This window comes from Blennius ocellaris (assembly GCF_963422515.1).
Source record: "Blennius ocellaris genome assembly, chromosome: 17".
NCBI lineage: Eukaryota > Metazoa > Chordata > Actinopteri > Blenniiformes > Blenniidae > Blennius > Blennius ocellaris.
In genome coordinates this window covers 12,097,929-12,122,687 of record NC_137666.1, presented here as the reverse complement: position 1 = coordinate 12,122,687, position 24,759 = coordinate 12,097,929, and the positions used below count along the sequence as shown (strand labels likewise).

Sequence of the window (24,759 nt, the reverse complement as noted above, 5' to 3'; positions counted from 1 at the left end):
TTTGCCGAGCAGGATGGAGATCAATGACGCTCTTTGGAACTTTTAGGTTTCTGTGTTTAATGTGAAGGTTAACATAGTTCTGGGTTCTGTGTGGGACTCTTTCCTGTTGATTACACCCAACGTTTTAAATCGGACTGGCCTGTGAAGAAATTGGACCGGCGTATTGAGGCTAAGCCTGTTCCATTAACTCTGTGAAGTTTTTACCTTCACAGTTAAGTGGACGCATATCTGACGGCGATCGGTCATCGTCTCAGACCGGGTGAGATCTCAGTGTCTCTGGATAAACGATGTCAAATTGTTCCCAGTGTGATTGAGTGGATAGTCCCACACATCACCTGTAGAAACGGCAACTTTTTCATTTGCAGTCTGCGCTAAGCTAAGTTTAGCTTCACATTTAGCAAACTGACGGCGTGTCATTGCCTCGAAATCTCGAAAAAAGGCCGATTCCTCCGGGTGTCGCTTTCGGAGCGCCATTTCCCACCCAGAAAAGCAGAAAGTTTGAAATTGAACCTCTGACCGACTGAAACTCCTCTGAACAACACATAAGATCCACAAAGTCCGGCTGCAATAACAGAAACACTCCCAAACAGAAGGCATCGACTCGTTTCCAATTAGTGCTAACTGTAACGCACCTCCATTTTTAATAGCAGATTTGGTACAACATCCAAATGCTGTCGCTAACAGATATGCATCTTTTGTCACTTCCTGTTTAAAAGAAAAAAGAAAAAAAGACAAAAAAAAACCAGTGTACAGGAAAAGCAGTTATTTTCCTAATCCACCCTGACCGATCCTCCCTTTACTTTCTATGCAAACTTTCTAACACGTGGGAAACACATTGACCTCTCTGCAGGCTGAGTCAGTGACGAGACAGGACACTTTAACGACCCCCCCCCCCCCCAACTCCAAACACCTGTAAATACCTAACACTATATTTAAGTACTGATAATAATCCCAGTTTGTTTTTGTTTTGTCTTTGAGATTTTAAAGATAGAGTTGTATTTATCGTTGCTGTCAGCATATACTGTAGCTTCAAATGACAGCATTTTGTACATAAGTCACCTTTTAGTATTATTTCACATTGAAAAGTAGAGGGCGTTTGATGGAAATGACTATTGAGCTTCTAATAGAGTTTCTCTCTAGTTTTGTACGGTAGAAGGGAGGATAGTGCTAACACGGTACAGTAGTGGCAGTCCACTTGTTTCTAAAGTTTGATATATAAATATATATATAAATATATACATACATATAAAGCTGCTAGATACAATCACTAATTTTATTGTGTTGAAAGAGAAAATCAGCTATGAACGACTGTTAAATCCTAATTCTCCAACAGCATATATACGATGACGGTCAGTTTTTAAATGTTTGATTGCTCTGCGTGATGAAGTGTGCGCGCGTGTGTGTGTGTGTGCGTGTGTGTGTGTGTGTGTGTGTGCGTGTGCGCGGGGTTGGGGTGTAACCAAATGTTTTGGTTGGTTGTCATAATCTCCCTTTGTAATCGGATTGCCCTGCATTATTGCGAGCTGAACCAAGGTTTGACGAGCCTGATTAAAACTTGCTGGCTGAGAAGCAAAAATGTAGGACGTGCATTTATACAAAGTGTAGAGAATGCTGAAATAACACTTCTCATTCTGCATTAACCAGCACAGTGCAACTTCCTGTCATGTACTGTATTATATATGCAACATGTGTCTGTCTGCTTTAATATATATATTTTTTTGACCTGCATTATATAAGACTTCAGTTTTAACCACTTTGCTGCTAGTCTTTTATCCTCTTTCGGTCTTTGGAAAATTGTGCATATCTTTGGGAATGCATACAAGTGTACATTCTTGACATTGTGTAGATTTAAAAAGAAAAAGAAAAAAGAAGAAAAAAAAAAGCTATATAAACCAGTTTCTCTTCAGTGTATTGTTTTAAAAGAAAAAGAAAGGTTACTTTTCACAGCAGTTGAGTGGTTATGTTTCAATTCTCCGATGCTTTGGTGCACTGATGATACTATATGTACGCTTTTTTTCATCTTACAGCGCTTGATGTAACATTTATGTGATTAGTTCTAAATAGTGGAAGACATTTGTGTTTTGAAACTTGCAGTATAAATGGTACTACTCTTAACTATTCTGTAAAACACTGCCTGTTTTCTTTCTTTCACTCTCTTTGTGCATATTTCTTTTCCTGTCCATCTTCTTTTTTTCTCTTTTAAGTTTCTTAGTGCCATCGGCTTTCACATCCTGACAACCTCAAAAAAGTGCCTCACGTCCATCCTAGTTTCCATCTTACGACTTAACATCTCTTGTTCTGGTTTTATTGGTTTCTACACATCTAGGTATTTCTTACCATTGTTCGAGAATACCAAGTATCTGATGTAAAATTTCTAGTACCGATAACTCATGTCATAGTTGTATTTTCTTTATACAGATGTAGCTTGTTACTTTTCATAAATATATAATGTAAATATGCATACATATGTTTGTAACTGTTTTTATGTTACATCATACACTTGTAATTTGACATATCAAATAACATTATCATAATAAAATGGTGAGTTTTAAATCTTTTGTGTACAATTCATTGTGTTTCATGGAACATTAAAAAAAACCAGCTTGTTGGTTCAACTGTCATTGGTCTTGTAAAATGTGCATGGTCAAATCATCAGTTCCGAATATTTAGGATAAATTTCAAGTCTGGATAAAGGTGGAAAATGGAAAAATGAACACGCAAACTCGGAAAAGCCAGCCGTTATTTAAATCCACAACGACCTCGGTGTGATCTCAGCGTGCCAATCATCAACCTTTTCAATATATTTTTGACCAATCCGGTAAGTAATACAAATATTAAATAAGCAGGCCACACTTTGTAGCCTCAGAGAGGAAACATCCTGTGTTTGTGTCCAGATACTTCGTCTCTGTATGCTGTGAGTGGGTTTTCAGTGGTTTCCTCGACACTCCCAAAACTTGTATCTCTGTATCATTCTTACACATGTAGCTTAATTTAGAGACATGGAATGTATTTCCTCTCTCTATATATAAGTGACCATGATTTTAATGTCTCTTACTAATAGCCAATTCAATTGTATCGATTGGTCATTTAACTTTTACAGGGAAAAACCAACAATTGTATATGAGCAAATATAATAAGTGACAGAAAAAAAAACCTTTTGACAAGAAGAATCCTGCAGAATCAGACTCAGGTGGAGACTTTCGACTGTTACAGTTGGAGTTTGGAGGTTAGAAAGAGAGAAAAGGGTGTACTTTTAGAAAGCCTCCAGTAAGCCATTTTGACAGTGATTATATTTTTTAATGACTCTCACAATGATCAAAGTTGCTTATCCTTTGTCTGTGTTGCTGTTTACATCATTTATCCACAAATTAGGCACTTTGCAAAAGCTTTACTTTAATAGTTTTGAAAAATCTTTAGAAATATGCAAATATGGTGTGCAATGAAAGGGAAACTCAATATTCAGGGATATGTTCTACAATTACAACATTATACGGTATATAAGTGAATTGTTACTGATTAAGCATTGGAATGTGTTTAAAAATAGTACTTGCAAGTGAGTATAGTTTTTAATATAGCATATCATGTTTTAAATACTTTTATAATACATGGAGGAGTGCATATCAAGCGTTTCCTTAAATGTACCAATGTTAGTGTTTTGGGCATAGCTACATATGCCTTGACAAAAAAGAAAAAACCCAACAACAACACAAAAACCCCATTTCATGTCATTTTTACTTCAGACATTATGTAATATTTTATTAAGCATTCAAAAATGTTCATTAGTTTATTTGAATTTCTCCTTTTTTATTACTAATGTGATCATTTTTACTTAAACCGTTATATTAATTGTGTATGTTCACACGAATAATTAGCATGTGACCTCTAATATAGCCTTCTTATATATCAAAATAAAATATAGTGGTGATTTTTTTTCAGCAGCTTTATTACCTTCTCCAACGAAAGCTGGGCAATCAACCAAGTTGGCAAAGAAGGTTATGTGTTCCTATGCCTGTATTTATTGGCTTGTATCTCTTTTACCAACTTTTCGCAAAAACTATTTTCAGGGATGATTTGTCATCATCCAAGGCCCAATCGATTAGATTTTGGGATTTTTTAATAAATCCCCCCAAAAACTGCAAAAAAAAATCCCCACACATAGCGCATGAGAGGTACCTCGTGGAGGAGATCAGTGTTGCCACGGAGACGCTCCAGCTTGACCAACCGAGTGAGCATCGATATTCGCTCACGGCTATCACGCGAGCTCTTTCCGCAAACGAAGATCTGCGCTCCACCGAGCGCCCGAGATTTTACAAGCGTGGAACCAAAGTCACAGCGGTTGCAGTTCCCACCCGGTTCACTTACGCGACCGGAACAACGAAACGGCATGCCAGCGCTGAGATAAATGAATGAATGCTCAATCTAAAAATGTTGTCAAAGTCAAGCTCTTGACTTGATTGTGCTATTAAGCTGCTAAAGATACTTTGAAAAGCTCACGGATTCAGTTATGGAGAGTGACATTTTAGACAGCTTGGAGCACCTCGGGTGAGCTAATCGCCGTTAGCATGTTGAGCGAGCAGTTGTGTTTACCGCCGTGTGTTTACATGCTGTGTTTTATATTGTTCTCCTTTGTTTCCCTTCTTTCGGGCGGTGATCCGCAGGTATGACGGCCCTCTGCTGGAGGAGAAGGCGCTGCTCGGAGCCGCAGAGGTCGGCTTGTCCTCTCCGGAGTACGTGGAACTGTGCAGGTGGCTGTCGTCCAGGTTACAATCGCTGTGCAGCCTGGAGGAGAGCATCACCTCTGATCCAGGTGAAGCTGCCACACCTTAATGTGGACCCCAAACTAACAAGCCACACCTTATTGTGGATGGTTAGATGACCACTCTGATTGTGTCTATTATCAGCCATTACTATCACTTCGCTACAGTTTAACAAAATAACATAAAGACATCATAATAGTTCTGTAAAAATGTACTCCCAGTGGTTGGTCATCCATTTTAGTATTGATTATATAGAGGGTTATTTTGTTGCTTTGACCTAATAATTCCTCACATGTATGTTTATTTTTTTTTGCCAAAGTCCATAGATATGCAATAACTTTAATCACCAGAGCCACGATGCCCCCTGCCAAAACAGATAGATAGATAGATAGATAGATAGATAGAGCTTTATTGTCACACACCATATGTGCATACAGCAATGAAATTGTATTGCAAAAGGCTGAATTTAGGCAAAAAAAAACCCCAATAAAAGTGACTGCACAATACTGTAAATATTCCATCCATCCACCCTGAACAGGTTGTCAGTCCATCATAACAGACAACTGCACACACTAACATTCACACCAAGAGGCCATTCAGGGCCACTAATTAACTTTACATGGATGTTTTTGGACCCCATCAGGAAACCTGAGTCCTCGGCGGTAACCCACACAAATAATGGGGAGAACATACAAACAAATGGCGAGAGCGAAGCTTGCATTTCAGCAATGGATGAACTATAGATTAGAACAGTTGACATTGTGTTACAGAAAAAGAAACACTGTTATTAAAGCTTAAAAATACAAAGAATTGCATATGGATACGCACTTGTTTAAGTCCTCCAGAGACTGGTGAAATAAATGACTAAAATGCACAAACTACAAACGGCCTTTAAGAAGGTGCATCTTAAGAGCTTAATTAGAGATGATTGAACATTACTCGCTTGCATTGAAGAAGGCTGGATGGGCGATATGGTACGAAGCGATGAGAGTTAGTGTAGCATTGGAGCTTTCCTTTGTTTAGGAGTCATTTTTGTCACCTCATTTTGCAAACGCCATAAAAGGTCATCGGTAAAGTTGAGTTATTCTTTCTCTCTCCCTCCTTGCAGACGACGCAGACAGTCTTCAGGTGGAGATGAGCGGCTTGATGAAGGAGCTGCACTGCCCCTATGAAGAGGCGGTGTCAGGGATTCTTAAAGGCGGCACGCGAAACACGAGGGATCATCTCAAGTTCCTCTGTGAGCGATCAGCCGCCGCAACACTGTCGCCGTCCCGCAAACTCTCTGTGACTCGGGAACTTGTTTTCTTCCCTGCAGTGTTTCTCAGCTCCGAGCTTCAGGCCGCTCAGATGGCGAAGAGCAAACAAGCCTCGACTCGGCAACAAGACAAGAGCGCGGCGCATCAGGAGCTCGAATGGATCTGCGAGACTCTGAAGCTGTCGAAGCTCGGAGGAGGAGGAGGAGATGCTGAGGGAGTTTTATCCCAGGTCCAAAACCAGGTGAAACTCTTCACAACTTTAAGATAAACTGTTTTATTAGGAGTCAAATCGACAGACTGGTTTTTACTTTGGAGGAGGGTTTGTGGATTTTCCGCTGCTCTTATTAAACTGAAGCTCAACTAACTGATATCACAGCATTATTATTAGCGTGAGACTTGTCTCCCAGCATGTATTCTCCCTTTAAATTTTTTTAATAGTAAATAAGTTTTAAATGCTGGGTGTAAGCTACATTTATATAAAATATTGTTTCGAAGTGAGGATTTCATATTAAATGTAAGCAGGTAAATAAAGCCACCTGCAGTGTCAAAGCACGCTGAGGGAAACGTAATCTTGTTCACATAATGCAAATAAATGACCACGACTATCATTTAATTTATTGGATGAAACATTTTCCACTGGTAGGAAAGCTGCCTCACCTTTCTATGTTCCTCTTCACCATAAAGGTGCTTCTCAAAACACTGAATACTTCAGGGATTCAACGGGCTGTACACAAACTAAAGGCCAAAATAAAAACCTTAAGGACAAAAAACGATGCATAAATAATCCAAAATATAATAAAAGCTGCATAAAATAAGCAGCTCAATCAAATATCTTCATGGTGTTAAAAGCCTGTTAACAGTTTTATTATTCTAATTTAAAAAAAAAAAATTTCAAACACCTCTTTCCCAAGGAGGCAAATTAATCAAATCTGCCTTTGCTTAGATGGAAAAACAACTTGCGCTCCTTCCTGGCGGCTCTGTTGGAAACCCCGTGCTGAAAACGCCTCTCAGTGGCGACCAGTGGGTATGTAGCCCCGCCTCTTCCTGTGTGTGCTCGGCACGATGGTTTCTCACGCCGTTAACACAAGCTTAACTCCCCCCCCGCAGGAGAAACTGCACGGCATCAACGCGGCCCTGTCGTCGGAGTACGAGTGTCGCCGCCGGATGTTGATCAAGAGGCTGGACGTCACGGTTCAGTCGTTCGGCTGGTCCGACAGAGCCAAGGCAAGTCGTCCTCCCCCTACGGGCCAGACTGAAGTGCGGCGCAGTCGCGTCGCACTTCAGCCTGGTCATGTTCGGTGCTTGTTGTTTAGGTGAAGGTGGACAGTATGGCCAAAGTCTACCAGCCGAGGAGACACTCCCTGAGGCCGCAGCCCTCGGTGGGCGTGGCCGAACTGCTGGCCGCCAGAGAGGACCTCTGCAACGTGGTGAAGACGAGCAGCGGCTCCAGCAGAGAGAAGACTGTGTGCGCCGTCAACAAGGTAGAACAAGAGACTAGTGAATACGTCCCTCCCTTAAGAATTGTACTGTTTGTTTGTTGTGTTTTTTCCACCTCCGTTCTTCTAACCACCTGCACAGATCCTGATGGGGAGAGTGCCGGACCGAGGAGGACGGCCCTCGGAGATACAAGCTCCGCCTCCTGAGATGCCGCCATGGCAGAAACGACAGGATGGTGGAGGAGGCTGGGGCGGACGTGGAGGAGGTAGAGGAGGAGGCTGGGGAGGAGGACGAGGAGGAGGAGGAGGTGGAGGCTGGGGAGGAGGACGAGGAGGAGGAGGTGGAGGCTGGGGAGGAGGAGGACGAGGAGGAGGCAGCGGTGGAGGAGGAGGAGGAGGAGGAGGAGGAGGAGGAGGAGGATGGCACCAAGGAGGACACAGCAGACATGGAGATTATGGAGGACACGGAGGAAAGAGGGGACGTTACCAGTATTAGCTCCGACTGTTGTGTTTTTGTTTTTTGTTTTTTTAACTTATGTGTTTTTATCCAAAAGTTGTTTTTTTCCCCCCCACAAGACCTTAATTCATTATTTTTCATGTGAAAGTAGTAAACTATTTTTTTATCCGACTTGCAGTGAACACTCTTCCTCAAGCTTCTACTTTAATCAGTGTTTTACTTTACTTTGTAATAGAATTTTTAAAGGTGCAGCAGTATTTATACCATAGACATAAAACACTAGATGCCTCACGGTGCCTGTGACATGCCGCCATCTTGGCGCGGTCTCCCGCTGTTGCTAAACATAAAGATCCCAGGATAGAAAATCCACAAAAAACATCCGTAGCTCTCTTTCGAGTCCACGTCGCAACACAAGTAATACCTCATTTTAAAGCTAAGGACAAGCTCTATCCCCTCCCAATCATTTTTCCGTGAGGTTTGCTATTAGCAGGCCACTCGGCATCTAGGTTTTATATCTATGGTTTATACAACGAGTCTCTCATAGGAATGAATTGAAGAGCGATCATGTCGTACGGACTCTGGGCGCTGGAGAAGAAAGAACTGAACTTATCCGTCATGTTTGTATTAAAGCAGCTGGAAATCATTCAAACTAAATAAAAACCACAATACGAATTACCAGATTGCATGCTTAAATGTGCTTTTGACCAATAACTTAACAACCTGGGGTGTAAAAAAAAGAAAGTTTGATAAAGTATTAAAAGGAGTCCAGGAAATAGGTTTTTAACAAGTTTGATATGTTTTGAAATCGATGCATCTATTTTTTATGCCTCTTTATGTAGTTTAGTTTCGGAATGCTGCACGGACGGGACTCAAACCGTGGATTTCACTTCTGTGTGGATCAATTTGGGCATGAAGTTTGGTCTGAAACACAGAAGATCAGCCGCTAAATCACACTAATGCTGCACAACTTCTGTGTTTGTGATGCGTCTTTATTTCATGAGGAATTATAACAAAGCAAACCTCTGGACATAGCAGTTTGGTGTCTCATTTTAAGTTTTTATCATGTTGATTTTATCACAGTATCACATTAAATAGGAAACCTTCCTGAATTGTACCATGAAGCCAAGATCATTTTTTTTAAGGAAAATGTTCTATATGTTCCTTTTTCTGGACAAATAAATGAAAAATGACCATGAGAACAATCCTTTCTTCTTTGCACCCTCTGACAGTTTGCCTCTATAAACAGCTGTAGACCCTTTTTATGATGTTTGTTTTTAACCCTCACCCACCAGCCACTTTATTCGACGCATCTAGTTGGTGTTCAATATTAAAAATTCCTCGAGAGATTTCGGTCCATCTTGACATGATTGACAAGGATCATCTTTTTCAGAGCATTCACTGTAAAAACAAAGAGAATTGTGAGTGCACATCCCAGTCGATCAACAGTTTGTGAAATGCATGAAGTTCCTGCCTTATAATTGGTTGATTAACTACCGAACAGGTGTACCTAATAAAGTGGCTGCTGTGAGTGAATATCAATAGGTTTCCCTAATTTCCATGAAAAGATTACTCTTTAAATCTGCATTTTACATTTCAGATGGAAAAATAAATCCCCTCCAGTATTGTGAACTCACTTAATTTGTCTTCTGTATGTTGTTCATGTAATGAAACAGTAAAAGCAGACTTTTTTTTCCTATCACAAGGTGGCAGCAAACACAAGAAATGAACATGAATCGAGTTTTTTCTTCCAAATATTTATTCTTGGCTTGAAAATATTCTCTCTACATGTTTTTTTTTTTTTCCAATGGCATACCGTGTGTCATTCAGTAGATACAGTTTATACATTTTGTACAATAACCGATATTCATTGAAGCAGAATTTTACATTGTGTACATTATGCACAACATTGCTATACATGGACAAAGAAATACTCCTCAGAATCCAAACTAAGACTCATTTGTAATCAAACCAAAACAAATTGGACACTGAAAAATAATAGTCAGCATCGGTAACATGTTTATTTTTCTTCAAATATCTGATTTGATACATTAAAAAAACCAAAACATCCGGTTAAGTAATATTTGGATCACTCTGGCTACATCACACGTTGGCACCTTCAGTTGGAAATACTCTTAATGTGGGGGAAATAAAAAGTTTCACTCTTGCAGTGCCTGTAAACATTTGTCTTGTTGGTTTCTACACATTGTGTTCAGTAAGAGGCCATTTGGTAAAGTAGGACACTTCATGTTTTGCCATCAGCTGCAGTGTCGAGACACACACACACACACACACACACACAAACAGGCACTTTGTCTCAATAAAACAAGTTTCAATGGATATTCAAATACAGCAATCTCAATTTAGAAATTAAGATAAAAAAAAAAAAACAAACCTTAAAAAGTATAAAATAATTTTTCCAGTTGTACTTTAAACCTGCAGACTTCATTTCATTTTCATCAATCGTGATTCGTCAAACCCATCAATCCAGTGTTTGAGTGCTCGTGGCGCCGCCATTCCCTCAGCAGGCGTGTGCATGGTTTCCTTAAATATGAAGCGCGGGATAAATTATTGCTCACGTCGTCGTTTCACAAGCTTTATGTTCACTTCACAACTACAGAAAAAGTCCTTCATCATGAGAACCAATAATAACTGCAACAGCACTCCAAAAGTCTTCTTAAAGAAAATAAATCCACTGTTGTTTTTTTTTCTTTTTTTGGATAATCTATAATATAGGATTTAATGTAGCTTCATGTTGGTTCATCCATACAGCCAGATACTGTGAAAGTGCTCTGCTTTAAGCCATAAAAAATATCTAATCTCAATAATACTGTTCAAAGGCAGGTCTTCATGAATCCTTTGTGTTCTTTTTAACCACACTGACGCAGCTGCATTGTTACAGTGCAAATTGGCATAAAGGCAAAGAATCCCGTGCGATCAGATCAGATCAGATCAGATCAGATCAGATCAGATCAGATCAGATGAGCCTGGAGTTGCGGAGGTACTCGACGAGGACCTTGTAGACAAACGTGTACTGAGACAAAGTCTGAACCATCAACATCCTCTGAGCGCGCAGCAACTTCAGGAACTTCGGGACGTCCAGCATCTAGAAGGAGGGGGGAACGGCCCGTGCGATTAGTTTGGTGGATTCACTGGTTGAAAAGAATAGCTTGAGAGTTGGATGACGGTACCTCGTTGTGCTCCAGACAGGCGATCATGATCTCCGACAGGATGACGACACCGGTTCGGCCCACTCCGGCGCTGCAGTGCACCAGCACGGGGAGGTTGGTGTTCTTTGGGTCGCTGATGCTGTTGGTGTGTCTCCTCACAGACTGGATCTCCTCCAGGTACGCTGCAAGAAGAGAGGAGGAGTAGAAACCGAGTGGCGCGGCGGTGTGGTTTGTCTTCTGTTGTTTTTAAAAGGACAATACTCACTGAGGAAGCCTTTGAAGTCGTCCGGACAGCCGTGGTCGGGCCAGTCGGTGTACTGCAGGTGCCACACGGTCCTCTCCTGCCCCGTCAGCAGGTGCTTGATCCTCAGCCCCGTGGTGGCGTAGCAGCCGGACTCGGTGCGGAACCGCGTGGTGATCTTGAAGCGGCCGTACGTCACCGTGTTGTGACGCGAGCCGAGCCGCGGCCAGTACCGGTAGCTCTTCTCCCGGCCGCTCTCCTGCGGAAGGACAACGCAACGTGGAGGAGGTCAGCGTAGGTCGACGTGAAAAATAAAAAATACTGAATGTTTAAAATAATTAAAGAAATACACACCTCCTCAGCTGTAACCATGGCGATGATGGAGACTCCCTGTTCCCACACCATCTGCCAGAAATCCTGGCACGTGTTGGAGAGCGGCCCCTGCGTGGCGATGTAGCTCCACTCCTGCCCGCTGACCGTCACCTGCACACAAGAGGCCAAATCAGTCACCACGTCTATAAGACCATCTGCTGCCAGATCAGAGCCTGGATCAAGTTTAGATGTGGAAATAAACTGGCTGACATTATCTTATTAGTCTGTAGTTATAAACACCACCACGCTTTTATTTGACGAGATTATTGTTTTACATATGCACTGCTCCTCCGGTGCTTGATAGACAGGAATATAGTTCTAAAATCTGCTTAACTCAAATCTGAGCAGCTTCACTTCTGGATAGTTTGTAAAATATCTGATTGTCAGACAATTAGTTCAAGTCCTGCATGATGAGAAATGCAAGACGCAGAATTCAGAAGGAAATATAAAGAAAAATCAGTTGGGGAAACTACATTCTCCCCATAGGTTTTGTAAACAACGGTTTTAGTTTGTTTATTCTTTTAGAAATTACGTCATAAAAAAAAAATCAAAAAGTAAAAAGATGCATTTTTGAACCCTTAAACAACTCACTTTGATAAGTAAGTGAGACAAGAAAGAAAACAGTTTATTTGAATAAAATACAGTGTTTGTTCTCCTTATGGTGAATGTAAACACATATTAGGGTTTGATTTCACAAGGTTGTGGTTATAATACAGATCATACATCACATCAGCTAAACCTTTGTTTTATTCAACTTTGCCATGGACCAGCTCATCGCACCGCTTTAGTGCCATTATAAAGATAGGATTTATAAAAAATGCCTTTTTGCTCCACTCTCCAAAAGGTATCCACATCTGCAGCTTTGGTTTCACTTTGTAGCAGATCAGAATAAAATCAGTGGCGTGAATTTTTCAGCAAGAAAACAACTTTTCCATCTCAAAATCCATCAAAAGTGAAGTAAGAGGTGGGGGGGGGGAAGGTGCGGGTGTCTTAAAGAGCGACTCACTCGAACGTGCGAGGCGTTGATGTAGCCCGTGTTGTTCTCCTTGGTGGGGACCAGCTCCACGCGGGTGTTGTCGTACGGCAGGACGTCCTGGAAGCGGTTCTTGTCTCCGCTCTCCGGCAGCAGGGCGACGCTCCACTCGCCGCCGGGGTGACGCTTGGGGATGCTCTCGTACTCCTTCATCAGCTCGCCCATCTCCATGTGCTCCTCCAACACTTTACACTGAAAGCACAGGAAACGCGTCGCTGACCTTTCCTGACCGCCGCGCTGCGTGGTTCAGCCCACGTGGCTCATATATTTAGGAGAAGCAGGGACACGGAATAGTAAGGGGAAGAAAAATAAACACAACCATTTGTGGTTTTCCTCTGTGTTTCAATTAAAGAGACAGGTTTACTGTAAACTGTGAGGCCCGCCTACTTTTTGATGCATAACAAATGCTTAACTCTTGCGTGACCTGCATGTTCGGTATTCTACAATATGTGCACACATGACCTCTAACGATCAGATAAACGAGATAAGTTGCAGGGGAAAAGAAAAAGCGGGGTAGTTTTGTTCAACAGCAGCAACAAGTAGACTTTTTCAGAAAAGGCCTTAAACTCACAGACATGGGTTTGAATCATCTAAGCAGCACATCAGATCAAACGAGCAACGCCACAGTATTTAACTCGGCACAAAGTTGAGCGTGTTGCTTCCCGGGTGTCCTACCCTCTCGTCGTTGGAGGCTCGCTCCGGCTCGTCCTTGATCTGGCTGTGCGCCGGCTGCCGGGACACCGACAGCCCGTTGAGATGGGCCACCTTCAGCGGGCCCATCTTCTTCACCTCGGACCTGGCTCCTTTCTTCATGCCCTGGTGTGACCACAGAGTGACAACACGGTTGAATGGAGGAGCAGCGTGAGAGCGGAGGTAGGCGAGAGGGGAGGGACAACGCAGCCTGGCTCCGTGTTTTCGCGGAAGAATGTCAACTGTCCGGTTTTCCCAGGTCGAGCGGCGACATTCCTCCGACGTCTGCCAGAGGCGGCCGGGTTTGCGTCATCCAAAGCCGGCTGCTGAAACTACATGTACGCTCATGTGACCTCGATGTGAGGCACTGACGTCGCGTCATCTGCGTTCGCTTTCGCTCATAAGGCTAAAATCAAACAAACCAGTTTTCCCTCGGATGGCTTGCTTGAGTCTCCGAGGGTGATTTGGATTTCTGAAGCGGGCGTGTGACACTTCTATGAACTGTAATTTAAAAATGGTCATGCTTGTGTTTTTAAAGAATCAAATGAAAATGTCAATAAGAGAAAGAGAAACCACATTTCATATCCAGCATGAGCAGTTTTCGGGTTAAAGCCTCAGAGGACAGGAACACAAACAAGCTCAAACTCAAACGGCAATTTAAAATTACTGCATGGTGAAAACAACATTGAAGACAATACTTTTACCAATTACATCACTGATTGAAAACAAAAACATATTCATTTATTTCTATATTAGTTAGCAGCATGGCCACTAAAATAAATTACTTTTTCTTAAATTCTCAGCTGAATCCATCAATCTCATGGAACAGCAGCTCCTCTCACTCTTCCTTGGTCTATTTCCAAGTTTGCACTTTTAACCACTGCCTGAACTTTAAGTGAGTGTATACACAGTCAATATAAATGACTGTTGACAGTCAGCCTATTGCATAAACAGCAGAATTGCAGTTTAGTGTATGGAATTAAACAGACGGACTCATAGAGGCAGAAGATTAGAAACTCCCACCTCCAAACAGAACGAAAGCATTTTAAAAACTAAATGTAAGAGCAAAATTGATTGATAGCTCAATTAAACAAGCAATTAAATCTAATATTGCCACCAAAACTACTAAACCTGTGAATACTACCCAGTTACTTGATGAGGACAAAAGGTAATTAGCTTTTAAATGATGAACAAAGGTTTACAGTAAGTTTAAGAAGAAACGCTTGTAGAAATCTTCAGAGGAGACGCATGTTCAAGTTTCAGTCCTGGTGGTGATCTAAAGAGACGAGCAGCTCCACTTCTAATTTTCTCTACATGTGCTATCTGATGTAAAACCAGTTTTGTGCCAACACAGAGTTTGGGGACGGGACTCACCGGAGGCGGCAGACCTTCCACCGTTTTCTTCCCCGGCGGCACATCAGACACCGGCCTCTTCTTGAAGTCTTTCTTTGTCTTCTGCTTGGCCTGGCCGCTCAAGTCGCCCTCTGAAACCGAGGGCATGATCCTGGGCTGGCGTAGCTCCGACAGCAGGTATAGGGGCTCGCTGTCCTGGATGAGGGTGTGAATCTTGTAGGCCAGGGGACCGGTGATGGAGGGTTCGAGGGCGGAGCCTATTGGATAAGCAGGCGGCGGCTCGATGGGAGTCTGCTGCTGGCTCGCGAGTGAGGTGAGAGACGTCAGACTGCGGTGCTGCTGCGGCAGCGGCCGCTCGGAGATGGCGGCTGCGATGGCGTCCTGAGAGAGTGGAGTGTGGCGGCCGCTGTCGTCCTCCAACTCCTCCTCCTCGCCACTGCTGTGCACCAGCATGGTGGCATCCGAGAGGGATTTTTTGTGTCCATACTGCACGTCCTCCTGGATCTCTCCCCTGTCCTCCGTCTTTGTACGCTCCAAAAACACATTGAGCTGAGAGCCTTGCGAGTGAATCCCACGTATCGCGGGAGGGGGCGTGGCCATCTCGGCGGCAGACGAAGACACGGTCCTGTCTTTGACCCTCATCCCCTCGAAACTGTGCGCCAGCCCTGCGATTTCAATGGAGTTACGCTTCTGGGCCAGATACGGGTGTCTGTGCGGGGGCCCGCTGAAAAGAGGCTCTGAAACCTCTTGTAAGGAGTGTGCAACAGGCAGGCTGTCCTCCTGGAAAGTCTGGACTGAGTGATGCACGCGCCTCGTGATGATCAGGTCTGGATTGCTACTGCTGACGTACAAGTGACGCGACAGGTCGGGCGTGCTGTTGGCAGGCCGCGGGTGAGCGTATGGGTAAGGCGGCGGTGGTCTGTAGACCTGCGTTCTCATGATGTTGGGGGCTGGGTACTCCTGCGCCTGCTGTAACTGGACGTTTGTGAGCTCCGGGACACTGACGGCCCCCACCACAGACCTCCTCTCTGCAGGATAGGGGTACGGAGAAGGGCTGTGGAAGCTGGAGCCCAGGTGGAAGGGGTAGTGGTGGTACTGGGCAGCGCCGCCGTGCTCTCCCCTGATCTCTGGCTGGCTGTAAACAAGTGGATCGGGTCTGCTGTAAGCGTACGAGTTTCCAATGTTGAGGTTCCTCATGGAGTGGCTCTGCCGGTGCTCTTGGGACAAAAGAAGCCCTCCCCCTGCTCCTCGGTTCTTATGACGCATCACCGTCTCATAATCCGGAGTGGCGCGATAGGACGGCGGTATGAGAGCACTGTGGCGGTGAGACGGGACGTAGTCCGGCCTGGCGATGTCGCTGGTGATTGAGGGGTTGGAGGACATGGGCGAGGGCTGAAGGTAGTGCTGCGGGTTGGTCAGGGAGCTGGTGCTGTGGGCGCTGTACACGCTGCCGTTTCGTAGACGCCCTCCACTGCCATATTCCAACGGAGGGCAGTCCAGGCTGGTCTGAGAGTGGTAGTAAAAACCGTTCTGACTGTTCACATAGAGATTATCTAGAAGAAAAGAGGGAACACACCAGACAAAGCATGAGTTTTATTTAGCTGAAAACAAAGAATGTGGTGTTATGTAATAACACCCATTCTGATGCACTCATTTTCAAGTTTGCAGCTGCAGGCAGTTTCCATACAGCACTAACCCTGTGATGATGTGTAAGGCTCTGTGAAATGCCCATTGTAGTGCATTTGCGGAGGGGGCATCATGTAGGCTTGTGGCTTTGGCTGTAAATCAACAACAAAGGGATTTAGTCATATGATCCAAAACTGTCTGAGTGCAAATAGTCTCTCATAACCGTGTCAATAAACTGCCGTTAGATAACCATTTTAACTCATATCACGTGCTACAACACCATATCGACATTCGGCGGGGAATTATGGAGACACATTTATTAAAAAAAATTTAAAAAAAAGAAGCATCCAGACTTTGAAGAAGTGCAGTTAAAAAGAGTAGACATTACCAGAGAGATTCGAGTGGAGGATCTCCGTCTGACGGGGTTGACAACTGTGGGCTGGGATTGACTGGAAGATAAACAGATAATCAAACCTCAACATAAAACTCTTAGAAAGATGTTTGATGTTTGGCTCTTTTGCAATAATACTCTTTTGTAGTGCATATTGTAATATATAGGTGAATATTTACACAATTAGAATATCATGGAGAATTGGGCCACGTTGGTTATTGAAACGCTCGCCTCAGAGGGAGAAGGTTCCCAGGTCAAGTCTAGTTGGGGTTGAAGGTCTTTTTCTGGTGCGTTTTGGGTCTTTAGGAGAGTTTTATCCCTGCCAGGACAACCATTTCCTCTCACAGTCCAACAATACAAGTTTGAGGCAGATTGCCTGTACCATTAAATTGCCTGTAGCATCTGTGTTAGTCAGTGTCTCTCGCTGGACTTGTCTTCGCCTACAGTCACTTTCTCCAGCATCCCACAACCTCATGTTTGATAACGCAGCATGGACGATGGATGGAGTAGAAGTTAATTGAACCGGTGAAGTTATTTCTACACCTGAAACATGCAAAGTAAAATTGTGATCAGCTTACTGGCCAAATCTAATGACATATTCTAATGTTCTGAGATACTGTATTTTGTTATTTGCATAACCCATAAGAAATCAATGAAACTAAAAAAGCACGGAAACTGTTCCTCCAGTTTTATATAATGAAATTATTATTTATAACTATATTATAACTTTATAAATTATTTATTATGGGGAAAATCGACATTTTCATCCATCTTTTTGAGATGCAGCTGTATAAAAGGTTGTGATGCAAGTCGATGTGAGACACAAGCAAAACCTTCACGTTGAAACTCAACAAATAGTGTGACATGCCCATGTGATGTACTGATTTACAGATAAAGCATCTCAAAGCTATTAAATGTGGTTCTCTGTGAAAGCACTGTTTGACCTAAGAGTTGATACGTGTCACATCTACTAGTGCTGCAGGCTGCACCATCAGAAAGCCACCGATAATCATGGTGCCTGCTCAGCAGTCATACGGTAAGTAGGCGGTGGCTGACTGTGTTGCTCACCCCTTATTAGAAGGCAGAGAGGCACGAGAGAGCATTGGGAAACGAGGAAAGGAAAGAGTGAGAAGGGACTTCTGGGAGCCCTCAGAAGGCAGGGGGTCACACTCCTCTCTGAAGGGAGAGGAGGACACGCATGAGGATACGCCACAGGAGAGACACATGCAGGCGACAACAAGGAACAAAGAGACAGGAACTAGGCGAGACTACAACTAGACACGGTTTAAAAAAAACCAAACAAACAAACAAAAAAAACAAACCCCCACACACTTACAAGCTACTCTTGTTGATCTTATAAAACTTGAGTCTGGCCAGACACATCCGGCACACGTATTTGGAGGTTTCCATGTCTTCCTACACACGAGAAGAAAGAGAAAGAGCATGAGGTGGCGAGACAGTTGGTAGCGAGATGGCGTTTGCTCATTTATGTACGAGTTAAAAGTATTCCTGCGTGTGCCTTAAATACTTGTGCATTGTTCCTGTTAACGGTATGTGGACGTCCAAACCAGTGACACAAGTTACAGCTCCACTCACTCGCACACAAGTGCATTGTGAAGACTTGATGATGAAGATAACCCCGACGCTGGAGGTCACCTCTAACTTTGCTGGATCCAATAACGGAACAGCAATGTTGCTGAGGGCGGACGGTGAAGCGAGGCAGTGCGACGACAGTGAGCGGTGACTTACGGTTTGGAACTGAACACTCTCCTCTCTGTTGGTTACCTCCAGGGCAAAGAAGGACCTGTTGTGACTCATGTTGTTAATTTCATGCCACCTACACAGCCAGTTAGTGCACAGTGGCGGGAAGACGGGAGAAAGAGAGAGAGAGAGAGAGAAAATAAACTAAACAATGTGACATGGAGGAGATCCAACTACATGGCAGTTTCACATATTATACTATTCCTACAATGGAGACTTTGCCACAAAATGTAATTTTCTCCAACAGATTCCATTTAATTACTGTCAAGTTGTTTTTTTTTTTCAGTGCCTCACGTTCAAAGATGCATCATATGCCGCTGTAACAGTTGGACATTTCTTTCTGGACTTACCTAAATAAAAGAAGCGGCCGCGTGTTTTTGTGCTTAACAAAAATACCATCAAGGCAGGATCCAAGGGTAACGTCGGCGCCTGTGCTTTCCTATTGGGACATTCAGAAAGGCGATGTTCGCTTTAATCCAAAGTCTACTGGACTGATGCAATGTTTGCTGGAGTTTAGGAAAACTCGTTGAACCTTGTTGACCAACCTTGGCTTGATAGCTTTCCTGGCCGTAGCCTTCCATCTTCTCCACCTCCTGCATGTACAGCATCTCCGCCTCTGGGGCCGACAATCCTCTGGAAATAATTTTTTTTTAAAAAGAGAAAAAAAAAACTTCACGAGAACGTATAAAAACGTACGCTTGGTTAGTGAGATAGGGAATTCTCTGACATCATGTGAAGTGATGAGAGACATCTCAGTTTTCAAAATAACAACCAGGTTAAACACACCAAGGCCGCATCTGCTTGGTCGGTATCAAATCAGCTCTATTTTCCCTGACCCATGTTTGTGAAAGGCCGTCACACAATTCAGACAGGAATGCTCCGATACAGCATTTTTTTCCCCCAATTTTGTTGCTTGCTCATCCTAATACAATAACAGCTCTCGACAGTATTTATACATCCGTACTGCTCTATCCAGTTCAGGGTCGCAGGTGAGCTGGAACCGATCACAGCCGTCTCCGTTTGAAATCAGGGTGCCGAACAGGCGACGCTTTGAAATTCTGCTCACCTGAAAGACTGATAAAGGAGCGCCACTTTCTGAGTGGCCTCCTCCAGCACTCGCTCGTCCTGTATCCAGTCCTGCAAAGACAGAAAGACGATTTACAATCCCAAACCAACTCAAAAGTATATCAAATATGTCTTTACGTGACGACATCTGTATTTACACTTACAATAGGAAATAGTGCAAACTTCTGTAGGAACTCCTGAGAATCATATCGATTGAAGTCTCCAAAGTCCGCTGTAGAGAAAGAGAAAATACATTGGAGAATCACTGACATGCGTTGAAGTGCATTGTTACTTCTTGACTAAACGATTGTACTTCCATGTTATCAGGATTTTGAAAAGTCAACTGATTCAAACTGCTGCAGGAAGAAGATGAGATCTAGCAGGCGGGATCTTATTTCCATATATAAATTTATCATTTAGAAAATTTAGAAAACAAGTCAAAATTAACGTGTAAAGTTTTAACAAACAGGGTCCATCATATCATGTATAGTAGCAATACGTCCGTCTGTCAGTCTGCCCCAGGCCAGCTGTGGCTTCGTACGCATTTTCTCGTTAACTCTAACTGTAGGTTTAGACTGCTGGAAAACCTTTATTGCACCGAGCTCGTCTCTTTTTCTCACCCTTTAGACATTCTTACTGTATGTTGCCGTTGCATGTCTGTAAAATTACGTTTTCTCCCTGTACTCTCAGTTCACGCCTTGCATGATCTCTGCCTGTGGAACTGGAAGTTTGTGACGTGCTTCTGAACCACATCGACTCCGCAGTTGGTGGATGAGCTTGTCGTCTCATATCAACTCGTTTGTTGACGTCCATCCGTTTCTGTCCCCTTCTTTCATCTGGTTCTGCAGAGGCTTTCTCCTCCACTGCTGCTTATGTGGGCTTGTGCGACAACGTGGCCACGTTGTAATTGGCAGGATATAAATAAAGCAGAATTGAATTCACGACACCGTTTTCTAAATGCATCTTGTTACACGTCCATTCCTGCATTTAGCACAAGCCAACAAAAAGCCAGGAATTGCAGAACGGTGGAATGGTGTGGTCCGCTGTAGCGTACGATGACTTGATGGGCTAATTTTAGGGGGACGAGGCCATTTGTTATGGATCTAACATCTGACAACATAGAGGTCCGAATGTGTTACAGCTTCAGGCTGCCGTCTGGGAACATTGACAACTATGCCGAGTATCCCAAGCATCAGCAACGTCCAAAGGCTACAACTGCCCTTCACTGCAAGCTCGTCCCGCCTGTGACCCAATACCGCTGAGCAACTTTATTTACGGCACAACTTCCTGGTTTTTATAACTAATGAAAGGGCAGCTAAACACTAAGACAACATAAAAGACATTTTGCAAGGCTTTTCTTTGGGGGGGGGGGGACATAATGAATGTTGCTCAGGCATTTGAACATGGCGGCAGCAGTCAGTGATCTCAGTGGTAACATCCAAACTCAATAAGATGCAGTGCCTGATATAACCTTGCCAGCAGTGTTTGAGATTCTTCCGGCTGGGCAAACGTTGGAGGGCATGTCAGAGCTCGTGCCTATCGTGTTCACATTTATCCACAAACGCATTTCTTAGACATGTGCGTATGTACAGCTCTGTGGAGGAGTGAAGGAGGGGAACTCGTGCTTCTTACCCTGCACAGCCAGGCTCGCTAAACGTATAGCCTGCTCGACTGAGCAAGAGATCTTTCCCTCCAAAACGTCCTTCTTCAGCTGTAAGTAATACTGATATCTGTGGAGACAGGGCCGGTTAGTTAGAAGCGCAAAAGGCAGCGAACAAACAAAACAACAAACTAAATTACAAACCAATATTTGAAACTATCGTTCAAGACATTTTCTGTGACCAATCACCTCGTTATCTCCTGTTGCAGTTGGGCAACACTGGGTATGTAAAACACGACTCCAAAGTAAACAGTGGGCTCCAGCCCATACTTGTCCAGCTGCTTCTTCAGAGGCTTTTCCAAGTCTATCCATCTCTGCTGGTTCTGCTTGTTGAAGTACCAGAGACTGAAGAAGGTTATCTGAGAAGCAGAGAGAGAGAGAGAGAGAGAGAGAGAGAGAGAGAGAGAGAGAAAGAGAGGCTGCGTTACAATTCAACCATGCAGCAAATTCGAGGGAAACTTGCAGACCACGTTTCGTTCACTTTATTTAAATCTTGACTTGCAAACCAAAATATACACTCGCTGGCCATTTCAGTAGGCACGCTTTCTCAATGACAGCAAATCAACCAATCATAAGGCAGAAAATCTACATATTTAGGTTCACACGTGAAGATGAGCCGCTGAAGTTCAAACAAAGAGAATGGAGAAGAAAGGTGATTTCAGTGGCTTTAAACACAAATGATGGAGCCAGACATTCTGGTGAAAGAATGTCTGCGCCCCCCCACCCCCCCTTCTTCCTGTATTCATGCAGATAATGTTCAAAACACACAAGGACCTAAACAGCTAAGCACTTCTTTAGGTCGCAGTCTTGTGACTCTGAAGGGAGAATGAACAGCTGCAGGAGGTTTCTTCACTACAACAACTTAAAGGAAAGCGCTACTGCGATTTCGTCAGGCCCAAACCATCTTGTGTGGATTTCACATAAAAGACATTACACATTCATCATTTTCTAGTGTTATCGAACTCTAGAGAGCTGTAGCTGTGGTGAACTGATTACACATATGTTGTTTTAACACCGAAAGGACCAGGATTATGTATTTCATTCAAATTTCAACAAAACTGGGCTGAAACTAGACAATTGCTCACTAAATCTCTGTGGTCGTACTAATACATCTCATTTCTAAATGAAATGCGGTAGAATCCAAACGACCTTTCTATTAAAGACCGACATCTGATAGAAACATATAATTACACAGTTTACCCCACTGACTTCAAACACAAAGAATGTGGTAAAAACCAGACAAGGGTGGAGACCTGTCGCCACCATCGCAAGCCAATTTAAGTGACAAATGAAGCCTTGTTTCATAGAGCAACAGAAATACGAACTTTCCTATCACGCAAGCTCCTATTCCAGAGTTTATGTTTATACAGGAGCCTCTACGACTAATTTAAGGTATGATTGGGTGTGACTGCACCAAAACCTAGATCCGCTTCATGACTAAGAGATGGTGTCATCGTGTAACCCAACAATGACCACATGCAGAAAGGGACTTGAGCATAATTCAGCAGTGACTCAGAGCGACTTTTCTTGACCTTATTATCCAGGCTATGTTTCAGATGACACTTGTGCCAGACTGGAAAGTGTGAGCTACGTATATAAACTGATCTGTGCAATGATTGCGTGACTAAAATTACATGCAAAAGTACTTAAGGTCACACAATTGATAAATCTTTTTGTATCGCCATAAGATGTTCAAAGCTTACATAATGAGTAACTGGTTATCTTGGTTTCTGTGGGCCGGCTATAACCAGGTGCATATGACCTAAAAAAAAAAAAACTTTCTTGCTGACATGGCAGGTCTTAAAAACAGTCTATAAAGGGGAACAATCGGCACTTGTATTGCACGGAAACAGACTTGCATACATACCTCTCTTAACTCCAGTCTCTGTGCAACTGCCTCCAAACATTCCTGTCCAGTGCTCTCCACTGAAAGAGTGAATTCAACAAACTCTCCATTGAGAAGCTGAATTCGAGTGACCAGACAGCTCTTGCTTGAAACTGTATACCGCCGAGTCCTTTTGAGTTTTAAGCCAAATGGCAAGGGCATGTTTCACACTGCTTGGAGAGGGTGGGTGGAGGAGGAGGAGGAGGAGGGGGGGTTCTTCACCGAGTCCACCGTCCTGCAATCCACTCAGGAATTATTAAAACGTGACCAGTCTTGAAGTTCATCATCACCACCACGGACCTGAAAAGTGAGACAAACATCTCGTAAACATGTCCATGGTGGTAACAAAAAGGTTCAGAAAAAAAGGAGACACAGCACAGGTTTAATTCCACTTTGAAGCAAATAAAGTGTCACTGTATTTACACTGATCTGACTTGAGGAAACTCATGTCACGCTAGACAAACAAGACTCTTGTAATCCTCTGCAGCGTTTTGGAAGAGATAACAAAACATTCGCAATTTCAATTTTTTTTTTTTACCAAAATGCATGAAGATTTAAAAACACACATTTAGATGACATAAAGTTGTTTTCGGATATATAAGTATAGCAGATTTAAAAAAAATTACTTGCAAATGTTCCAAGTTTGTAGTGGTTTCCAGAGAATAGTCTCTCACCAAGCAGCAACGACTTGATTCAACAAGTCAGAGAAATCCTCCGCCATACATTCCATAATTCTACAAGTTGCACTGGCAAAGTTAACAATTTTCACCAGGTGTTGGGCTGAATTCTAGAAAAACTCCCATCATGATCATCCATAACAACAGTTGCATTAGTACTAACACCAATGCGCTAACTTGCGCTCCAGGAAATAGACGACTCCCCCCGGGAAGCTGACGTCGCCAGTCAATATTTTGCAAGGGGGAAAAAAAAAGCCATTAACGTTACCGTTAGTCACTCGGTGTACTTTCAGTAATCCAAATGTAAGTCGGTCTCCAGTGATTCCGCCATGAAGGATGGCTGGGGAGTGACATCCGATGAAGTTAGAGGCAGATCATTAGTGTGTTGGTTAGTTTGTTTCGCGAACCGGACTAACGCAGCTCTCCATGCCTCCACACAGCGTGTTTCGCTTCCTGGGATTGGAAGAGCAACAAGTGTCCTGCGTCTTCATCCGCCAGCTGTGTTACTCCAGCATTTGCGCTTCTACAGAGAAATCAACGAGCCACATGTGCGCTATTTCACAAAATTAAACTTCAAACTCTTGTGGACGTGTTTTGTTGCACGGGTGCGCTGTAAAAGTCGCTTATAGTACCCGGCGGAGGGATACCTTGATGTTTTCGGAGCCATGACATCAGACAGCTGGAATGCGGAGCGGTGAAAATGCTGGAAACGGCACAGCTGTCAGGAGCACACCTCTACACCTCTGTTTACCTTCTACGTGCACTCTCTGCTCACTCCATAACTACTGCCACACTCTCTGAATGCTTTCTATCTATCTATATACACAAACACTCAATCCCATAAAAATTAAAATGGCCCAAAACAAAGACACTTATGACAATAATTCATAATAAAGGAGTAAGTGTTGGCCAGCCCCCTCCCAGCACATTGC

The 24,759-nt window shown here is 43.3% G+C and overlaps 2 protein-coding genes across 3 annotated transcripts; one reads left to right on the top strand and one right to left on the bottom strand.

Annotated features, from left to right (window-relative positions):
* Nucleotides 1-4,394: 4,394 nt before the first annotated feature.
* Nucleotides 4,395-9,221, top strand: fam98b (family with sequence similarity 98 member B). The gene is made up of 8 exons (XM_080512811.1): nucleotides 4,395-4,542; nucleotides 4,659-4,807; nucleotides 5,866-5,994; nucleotides 6,073-6,254; nucleotides 6,957-7,037; nucleotides 7,121-7,237; nucleotides 7,327-7,494; nucleotides 7,592-9,221. Exons 1-8 carry the CDS (start codon nucleotides 4,505-4,507, stop codon nucleotides 7,943-7,945), a joined length of 1,218 nt encoding a protein of 405 aa, XP_080368937.1. The 5' UTR covers nucleotides 4,395-4,504; the 3' UTR covers nucleotides 7,946-9,221.
* Nucleotides 9,222-9,658: 437 nt separating this feature from the next.
* Nucleotides 9,659-24,298, bottom strand: ptpn21 (protein tyrosine phosphatase non-receptor type 21). Of its 2 annotated transcripts, XM_080512704.1 has the most exons (20): nucleotides 24,096-24,298; nucleotides 23,133-23,450; nucleotides 21,455-21,624; nucleotides 21,238-21,335; nucleotides 19,770-19,837; nucleotides 19,607-19,677; nucleotides 19,086-19,173; nucleotides 18,891-18,979; nucleotides 18,529-18,616; nucleotides 18,116-18,195; nucleotides 17,848-17,955; nucleotides 16,777-16,837; nucleotides 16,459-16,540; nucleotides 14,784-16,315; nucleotides 13,395-13,535; nucleotides 12,693-12,911; nucleotides 11,669-11,797; nucleotides 11,339-11,573; nucleotides 11,095-11,255; nucleotides 9,659-11,009 (listed from the first exon to the last, which is right to left on the bottom strand). In XM_080512704.1, exons 2-20 carry the CDS (start codon nucleotides 23,310-23,312, stop codon nucleotides 10,881-10,883), a joined length of 3,729 nt encoding a protein of 1,242 aa, XP_080368830.1. In that variant the 5' UTR covers nucleotides 23,313-23,450; nucleotides 24,096-24,298; the 3' UTR covers nucleotides 9,659-10,880. The 2 variants fall into 2 exon arrangements, with proteins under 2 accessions (XP_080368830.1, XP_080368831.1); XM_080512705.1 differs by lacking the exon at nucleotides 17,848-17,955.
* Nucleotides 24,299-24,759: the final 461 nt, after the last annotated feature.